At 45.6% G+C, this 9,106-nt stretch overlaps 1 protein-coding gene across 1 annotated transcript; it reads left to right on the top strand.

Annotated features, from left to right (window-relative positions):
* The first annotated feature begins 102 nt into the window (after nt 1-102).
* SLC35A4 (solute carrier family 35 member A4) lies at nt 103-1,712 on the top strand. Its single transcript, XM_068277812.1, has one exon. It carries the CDS (start codon nt 716-718, stop codon nt 1,682-1,684), a length of 969 nt encoding a protein of 322 aa, XP_068133913.1. The 5' UTR covers nt 103-715; the 3' UTR covers nt 1,685-1,712.
* Nucleotides 1,713-9,106: the final 7,394 nt, after the last annotated feature.

Below are 9,106 nucleotides of genomic sequence, written 5' to 3'. Positions count from 1 at the left end.
CATTAGCTTCTTCCTCCACGCTTTGAGTGCTTTCTTCGGAACTCTGTATGGTATTGGGTACCTCTTATTGCACTCTGTGCCACAGTAGGTGCAATTATCTGAACTGGAACTGCAGTGAGTAGTAGGAATTGGCTCAGTGAGCCTGAGTAACCCATTAAGTGCTTTATTCATCTAGATTGTGTCCTGGATGACACATTACAAACCATTGCTGAAAAGCTGTGAGAACCTCTTTCCTGGCACCCATAAGACTTCCTTTAGAATTGACTGTTACCTTAAAATGTTCCCATGATTGTTAAATACCAACCCCAGAATCATTGTATACTCATCTGCATCTTTATAGGTCATATATTGCTTCAGTTAAGGGATGGTTCTCCTGCAGTTAATCTAACCACACGTTAGTCTCTAAAGCTGCTGCTTTGCGTCTAAAGCCTTCAGTCGCACAAGCTTATTTTACATTGTATATAAGGAAATTAAGTTTGCCACAGTGTATGTCTATGCATAGCTGTCTTTAAGGTATATTACAGTAATCAATTAGATAGTCTAGAAATTGATAGCCAATGCATGAAAACCAAAGGTAGGAGGGTTTTGTGAGACAGTCAGGAATGTTCTTCAGTTGGCATCAACCAAAAAAGCCATCAGTTGTGGTCTTTGTGGACACTTTGAAGTTGTGGTTCCTCGGTTTAGACTTGCTCTGATATACACTGATCCAGTGGGAATGTTTGTAATTGATAATGTAGGGAAAGAGGAGCCTTTGAGATCATCAACCAGAGAAATGTTAAGGCGGGTTCTGTGGGGACTGATGTTGGTCCTCTCTGTAGTCATCTATGGATCTCACGCTCCCTTAATATCTCTGTGCAGAGTGGATGGACAGATACCATTTAGTTCTTCAGCTGTTGTCCTTCTGATTGAGTTATCCAAATTTCTCGTATCTTTGGTTTGTCTAGTCATCTCAGATGGGAAATCATTAGAGACATCAATCTCATGGAGGCTGGCTCTCCCATATGCTCTCCCTGCCATTCTTTATGGTGCTAATAACAACCTAGTAGTTCACATGCAACATTTTATGGACCCTAGCAGCTTCCAGGTCCTGAGTAACCTTAAGATAGTCAGCACCGCTCTGCTCTATAGCATCTTCCTACGTCAGAAGCTCTCCATCCGCAAATGGTTTGCCTTGTTTTTGTTGATGGCTTCAGGCGCGCTCTACAGCTCTGGTGGGATTGAGGCTGTAGATAAGGCCTCCCCTGACACACATCTGTACGTCACTATCCCAGGCCTGCTGCTGATGTTGCTGTATTGCCTGATCTCTGGGATGTCCGCTGTATACACAGAGAAGACACTAAAGACCCAGAAGATCCCTCTGAACCTTCAGAACCTTTTCTTGTACTCCTTCGGCATCGTAATTAACTGGCTCGCCCACCTAACAGGAAGCCACAGCGGTGGTTTTCTAGACGGGTTTTCTATATGGGTTGTGGTAATCATAGTCAGCCAGGCTGCCAATGGCTTAATCATGTCTGCCATCATGAAGCACAGCAATAACATCACCAGGCTTTTTGTAATTTCCTGCTCCATGCTGGTAAATGGTCTCCTGTCCTATATGCTCTTTCAGCTCCAACTGACTTTCCTTTTTTTCCTGGCTGTTGTTCTAATTGGCTTAGCTGTCTGTCTGTTCTATGGCATCAGATGAAATGATAAATATATCAGTATGAACCTCATATTGTCTGTAGCACCTTGTATCTCAGTGCCTGAATGTATTTTGTATCGGTACAGTATTAAACTGGGCCCAAACCCTGCGAGATGACTGTCGCCTCAAGTACAGCTATCAAAATGAATTAAATAGAACTTTCTTTCACCAATCAAAAGTGTACCTTTTGATGGTAAAAGATGACAAAAAAAGAAATCTTGCTTTCTGGTTGTAATGGAGCCCTGTCATGTGGGGATGCTAGCTGAATAATTGCTTACTCTCTTGGCTGATAGAAATGATCTGCACCCTATATTTCTTTACTCACACAACACATAGGATGTCACAATTCAAAGCACTTCTGGAGAAGGAGACATATTAGCCTGATATTAGTCTAAGCCGCAGAGCCCAGTCTCCTCCTTCACGTGTTCTTTGCCCTGTGACAAGATAAGTGTGTGAGCGTTTGTCAGTCAGCACGATTACGTAACTGAATCAGGAAGTACTGTAGCTTTTTTTTCACTGGTTTGCTTTTGATTGTTTTAAAGGAAACTTGAGATAAGTCTCAGGATTTATGCTTACCTGAGGCTTCCTCCAGCTCCCTAGTGGCCACCCGGTTTCTCACCCTCTGCTGGGGTCAATCCGTTCCCTTGCTGTACATTGGCCGAGTCGCACTTAATCGCATATGCGCGGCTGCAGGTGCAGAATGTGTCCAGCCATGGAAGCGTGACAGGGCTGTGCATGCGCCACTCGGCCAGTGTACTAGGTCATCCTGCGGGGGACCGGACCAGCCCTAGAGACGGCGAGGGATTGAGCTGGAGAAATCCCAGGTAAGTATAAATTCCTTAGACTTGTTTCCTCTCAGGTACACTTTAGGTATGGCAGGTTTTATCTAATTCATTTTGGTTGCTTAAAGAGACTGTGAAGTGAAAAAAAAATGATATATAATTGGTTGTGTAGTACGGATAATTACTAGAACATTCGTAGCAAAGAAAATATTCTCATATTTTTATTTTCAGTTATATAGTTTGTTTTTTATAACATTGCAACATTCTCTAATATTTGCAGTTTACACACTACTCGGCATTGATTTTACGGAGCAGGCTGGTAAACTTTTAAACTGTTCTCTGCAGGAAAAAAAAAACAATACAGTGCCAGACACTTGAGATAATAAGCTTCAGAAGACAGAGCTCTCTGCAACTTTGAAAATCATGGAGCTCAATGGCTCTTTTGCATAGATAACAGGAATTTTTTTTAACTCTTCCTGTACTGGAAACAATATAAGACTCCTATCTCTGCTCCTAATGTTTTTATTTCTTAGCTGTACTACACATACAAATCATATCATAATTTTTTTTGCTTCAGTGTCTCTTCAATATGTGGAGAATGAGTCCTACCCCAGGGTTTAGGTCCACTTAAAAGTATGATATGTGGGCAAGGAAATACTAGAAGAAAAACACGTGTGTGCAGCGATGGCTAAAATCCCAAATAATCCAAAATCTCTCCAGAAATCTGCTGTAGCACGAGTGGTACAATCACCATAAATCTGATCATTTGTTCATCAAGCTCAGAGCGATTACTTTTCACTGGAGAATGTTTATTTTAATATGCAGGTAAAATTTACATATTAAAGAGACTCTGTAACATTCAAAAGATCCCCTGGGGGGTACTCACCTCGGGTGGGGGAAGCCTCCGGATCCTAATGAGGCTTCCCACGCCGTCCTCTGTCCCACGGGGGTCTCGCCGCAGCCCTCCGAACAGCCGGCGACTGTGCCGACTGTCATTTCAATATTTACCTTTGCTGGCTCCAGCGGGGGCGCTGTGGCGGCTTTCCATTCCGAACTACACGGAAATACCCGATCTCATTCGGGTCCGCTCTACTGCGCAGGCGCAGGAAACTTGCGCCTGCGCAGTAGAGCGGACCCGACGGCGATCGGGTATTTCCGTATAGTTCGGAGCCGACAGCCGTCAGAGCGCCTGCGCAGGAGCCAGGAAGGTAAATATTGACGTCACCGCTGCCCGGACTCCACGGAGGGCTGCAGCGAGACCCCTGATGGATGGAGGACGGCGTGGGAAGCCTCATTAGGATCCGGAGGCTTCCCCCACCCGAGGTGAGTACCCCCCAGGGGATCTTTTCATGTTACAGTTCCTCTTTAAGTCATTGAAATGTTATTTTTTTTTGCTAATAAAATACAACTATTATTTGTATTGTTGTTTTGTGTAATAACTTAAGGAAAGCTTCAAGTCTTGAACGGTAACTATTCTGAAATGTACATATATTTCATAATTAAGCGGACCTAAACCGAGAACTTTCTCTGCTCTAAAATATAAGCAACAGCATAATAGCCTTTTAAGAAAACATTTATTTGTTACAGTTTACAGAAATCCAACAATAAATCTGCAGTATCTACTTTCTGATGTCATGGGAGCGCAGAAAGAGTTAACCTCCTTTGTGTACATATTAGCACACACTCGGCAGCACACAGCTGATAACTCTAATTACACTTGTGATTACTTGCTAAGAAGGGAGCATTAGGCCTGGAACCCACTGAAAACCGCAAACGCAAAACGCAACCGCTAGCGTTTTGTCTGAGCGGTTGGCAAGCGGATTCATGCGCGTTTTTGGTCGTGTTTTGCAACATTGTATTTTTTTCCCCAGCGGGTGCCTAGCGTTTTGCGTTTTTATCCTGATTGGTCCTGTGAATTATTTTTCATTTTGTTACAGTGTGCTTAACCGCAAAACGCTAGCAAAACCGCTCAGTTTAGGTTTTGCTGAGCGTTTCTGCTAGCGTTTCAATACTTTACATTGAAGCGCTAACGCTCCCAAAATGCTGCAGGTCCTGCGTTTGCGTTTCTGGGAAACGCAAACGCTCCTGTGGAAGTTGCCCCATCCATTAACATTAGCCCAGCGTTTTGGCAAACTGCTAGCGTATCGCAGTGCTGCCAAAACGCTGCCAAAAGCGCTCCTGTGGGTTCCAGCCCTTAGAGTAGCTGATCTCTATAAACACACACAGGATGGATTTCTCTGTGTTTTCCTGTCTCCTCTTTAAAGGGAATCTGAAAAGAAAATAAACTTGTGATATTATTATTTAGCATTTATATAGCGCCGACATATTACGCAGCACTGTACAGTGTGTGTGTATATGTATATATATATATATATATATATATATATATATATATATATATATATATATATATATATATATATATATATGTGTGTATATATATATATATGTGTGTATATATATATATATGTGTATATATATATATATGTATATGTGTATATATATATATATATATGTGTGTGTGTGTGTGTGTGTGTGTATGTATGTATGTATGTATGTATGTATGTATGTATGTATGTATATATATATATTCTCTTGTCACTAACTGTCCCTCAAAGGAGCTCACAATCTAATCCCTACCATTGCTATATGTCTATATTATGTAGTGTAAGTACTGTAGTCTAGGGCCAATTTTTAGGGGGATCCAATTAACTTATCCGTATGTTTTTGGAATGTGGGAGGAAACCGGAGTGCCCGGAGGAAACCCACGCAGACACGGAGAGAACATACAAACTCTTTGCAGATAGTGCCCTGGCTGGGATTCGAACCAGGGACCCAGCGCTGCAAGGCGAGAGAGCTAACCACTGCGCCACCGTGCTGCCCATGATATAATTCATTGTATATGTAGTACAGCTTTGAAATAGAACATTAAGTTAAACTTCACTTGTTGTCTATGCAAAAGAGCTTCTCTAAGCTCTCTGATTAAATTAGTCGCCTACAGGGTTATTTTCTGAAGTACTTATGCATCAAAGAAACTGAAATACAACTTCAGATAAAATTTTACTGCAGGGAACCTTAAAGGGTCATTAGTACTACTCTGTTTCATAGTTTAAAATGCAGAGTATGTTTTGTAAACTGCAAATATTAGAGAATGATGCAATGTTATATATAAAAAAAAAAAAGCTATATAACTGAAAATAAAAATGAGACTATTTTCTTTGCTACTAATATTCTATTAACCATTTCCGTACCAGCAGTCTCTGCCCCTTAAAGAGAGTCTGAAGCGAGAATAAATCTCGCTTCAGACCTCATAAATAGCAGGGGCATGCGTGCCCCTGATTAAACGCCACTATCCCGCGGCTTAACGGGAGTCCCTGATCCCACAAATCCCCTCGGTGCAGCGGGGGAGCGCTTCCTGGTTGGGGCAGGGCTAACCGCCGCAGCCCTGCCCCACGCGCGTCTGTCAGCGCATATCTCCGCCTCTCCCCCGCCCCTCTGTCTTCCTTCACTGAGAGGGGCGGGGAGAGGCGGCGATGCGCCGCTGATAGACGCGACTGGAGGCAGGGCTGCGGCGGTTAGCCCTGCCTCCAGGAGCGACCAAATGTACAACCGAGTCATGCGGGGGGGATTTGGGGGTGAAGGGACCCCCGTTTAGCCTCGCGATAGTGGCGGTTTAGCAGGGGCACACATCTTTAACCTTCCTGGCGGTAACCCCGAACGTAGTTCAGAGTAAGCCGCGCAGGAGGTTTTCTCAGGCCCTGATTTGAGTATTTTTTTTTTTTTTTTGCTGAACGCAGCTAGCACTTTGCTAGCTGCGTCAGCACTTCGATCGCCACCGCCCCGCGCTCGATCGCCGCTATCCGCGTCGCAACACAGCCCCCCCCCCCAGACCCCTGCGCTGCCTGGCCTATCAGCGCCAGGCAGCGGCAAGGGGTGGATCGGGACTCCCTTAGACGTCATGACGTCGGTGACGTCATCCCGCCCCGTCGCGGGAAGCCCTCCAGGAAACCCCGTTCTTTGAACGGGATTTCCTGATCGCCTGAGGCGATCGGCGGGGCTGGGGGGATGCCGCTGAGCAGCGGCTATCATGTAGCAAGCCCTAGGCTCGCTACATGATTTAAAAAAAATCAAAAAAACTGCTGTGCTGCCCCCTGGCGGTTTTTAATATACCGCCAGGAGGGTTAAGGACCAGAGACTGCTAGGCCGTTAAAACGCTGCCTTCCTAGGAATCATGGCAATAATCTGTCGCTCCATCCCCGCCGCAGGCTTGTCTCTCTATGACGGTAGAGCGATGTGCGCCGGTCATAAGCTGCTTTCTTTGGCTCCTGACCCTGTTAATCAATGTAAGCCAATGGGATTGGCTTACAGTGATGACATGGCCAGGAGCCAATGAAAACAACTCCTGACCGGCTCACAGAGCTCTGCCGTCATAGAGACGGCAGGGCGAGTGTATTGCGGTGGGGAGAAAATGGCGGGAGCAGCGCGACTGTGTGGCGGGATGATTGAAATGTGTCCTGTGAGATTTGCACTGTCGCATGCAGAACGTTTATTTCAACTGCGTTGGTCCGCAAATGGATTATTATCCATACTATACATACAGTTCATTATATCATAAGTGGTTTTTGTTTTTTTTTTGCTTCAGTGTCACTTTAAGCTGGTCTCGTGAACACAAGTATTTTGGTTTAAAGGGACACTTAAGTCAAAAAAAAAAAGAGTTTTACTCACCTGGGGATTCCAATAGCCCCCTGCAGCTGTCCGGTGCCCTCGCCGTCTCCCTCCGCGTTCCTGGCCACAATAGCGCCATCTATGCTGCCATAGCATATATCATATACCATATAGCAGCATAGAGGGTGCTAATGTGTCTGGGAACGTGAAGAATCACTCGCGTCCCCAGCCTGTCAGCTTCTGTCACCGAAACAGGAAGTGGCTGCCGGCGGGGTCAGGAGGATCGGAGGGAGACGGCGAGGGCACCGGACAGCTGCAGGGGGCTATTGGAAGCCCTAGGTGAGTAAAACTCATTTTTTTTGTTTGACTTAAGTGTCCCTTTAACTCTAGAAAAAGTTGTTTATAGTTTTCAGCAAGGTTTTAATTGTCGTGGCTGGATTGGGTACTGCTTAAAGCGGAACTGAAGTGTCTTAAAGTGATCCTAAAGTCAAACAAAAAAAGTTTTACTCACCTGAGGCTTCCAATAGCCCCCTGCAGCTGTCCGGTGCCCTCGCCATGTACCTCCGACCCTCCTGTCCCCGCCGGCAGCCACTCCCGGTTTCGCCGTCAGGAGCCGACAGGCTGGGAACGCGAGTGATTCTTCGCATTCCCAGCTACAGTAGCACCCACTATACTGCTATTGCGGCTTTCCTTGCCGCAATAGCAGTATAGGGGGTGCTATTGTTGCTGGGAACGCGAAGAATCACTCGCGTTTCCAGCCTGACGGCCGGTGACGGCGAAATCGGAAGCAGCCGCCGGCGGGTCCAAGAGCATCAGAGCGACTTTACGTGGGCACCGATCAGCTGCAAGGGGCTATTGGAAGCCCCAGGTGAGTAAAACTCTTTTTTTTTTTTTTTTTTTTTTTACTTAAGGTCCACTTTAAAAAAAAAAAAAATAGTTTCACTTACCTGCGGCTTCTGCCAGCCCCCTGCAGCAGACCTGTCCCACGGCGCTCCTCAACGATTCTCCGTTCCCCTGCTGTGGCCCACTTTTCTTCACGTAGTGGAAGCCGACTTCTAAGTCAAAGTCCACTGTGACTTGGCCATGCGTATCCTTGTACTGGTTCCCGTGGCCAGGAGTGTTATGCGCAGTGCGAGAAAATCTTCTGCCTTCTTCCACCTTGTATTGCATTCCACGTCGCGTCACGTGACTACGCTTCCTCCTTGAAGCAGGAAGCGTGGTGGTCATATGACGCAATGTGTGATGCAATACAAGACTGAAGCCTGGAAGAAACCCTCCCTACCATCCAGCTGCAATGAAAAAGGCAGAAGCCTGGGTAAGTTTTAACCCTCCCTCACCCGCCCGGCTACTGTGGCAACGGAGTGAAAACTGATCTGATCAACCGGTGATCGGATCTGTTTTCATGGATCTGTTTGGGGATTTTAGCAAAATGGATCCGGTTTCCACTTCACCGGATCCATAAGGCTTGGTTTACACTGGCAATGTGAATCGGGCACGTGCAGCTTATCCAGTCTAATTTCAGTCAGAGCACCTGATCTGCATGCTTGTTCAGGGGCTGTGGCTGAAGGTATTAGAGACACTGGATCAGCAGGAGAGGCAGGCAACTGGTATTATTTTAAAAGAAAAAAATCTATATCCATTTCAGTTTAGGTTCCCTTTAAGGGCTCAGTCTCAACTCTTCCTGTTCAGTGAGGATTCCTTGGGCAAGACTCCATAACACTGCAGGGTGGCCTTCTGAGCCCACCCTCAGTGGCTGCAGCTCTCAAGCGCTATACAAATGTTAGGATTATTTATATCCATGTTGGAAAGATGCCTCTTAGCTTTGAAATAATGGCATCCATCTCCATCTGTGTTTGTACAATCAGAAGAACAAGAAGCAGTCACCAGAACAGGAGTCAAAATCAAGGAAAAGTGTTTGGGCTGGAGTTTAATGTAAAGGAGAATTCTGGGCACACCTTCATGAAATTGCAAATGGAGC

Source organism: Hyperolius riggenbachi, chromosome 3 (genome assembly GCF_040937935.1).
Source record: "Hyperolius riggenbachi isolate aHypRig1 chromosome 3, aHypRig1.pri, whole genome shotgun sequence".
Taxonomy (NCBI): domain Eukaryota; kingdom Metazoa; phylum Chordata; class Amphibia; order Anura; family Hyperoliidae; genus Hyperolius; species Hyperolius riggenbachi.
This window is presented reverse-complemented; position numbering and strand designations above follow the sequence as displayed.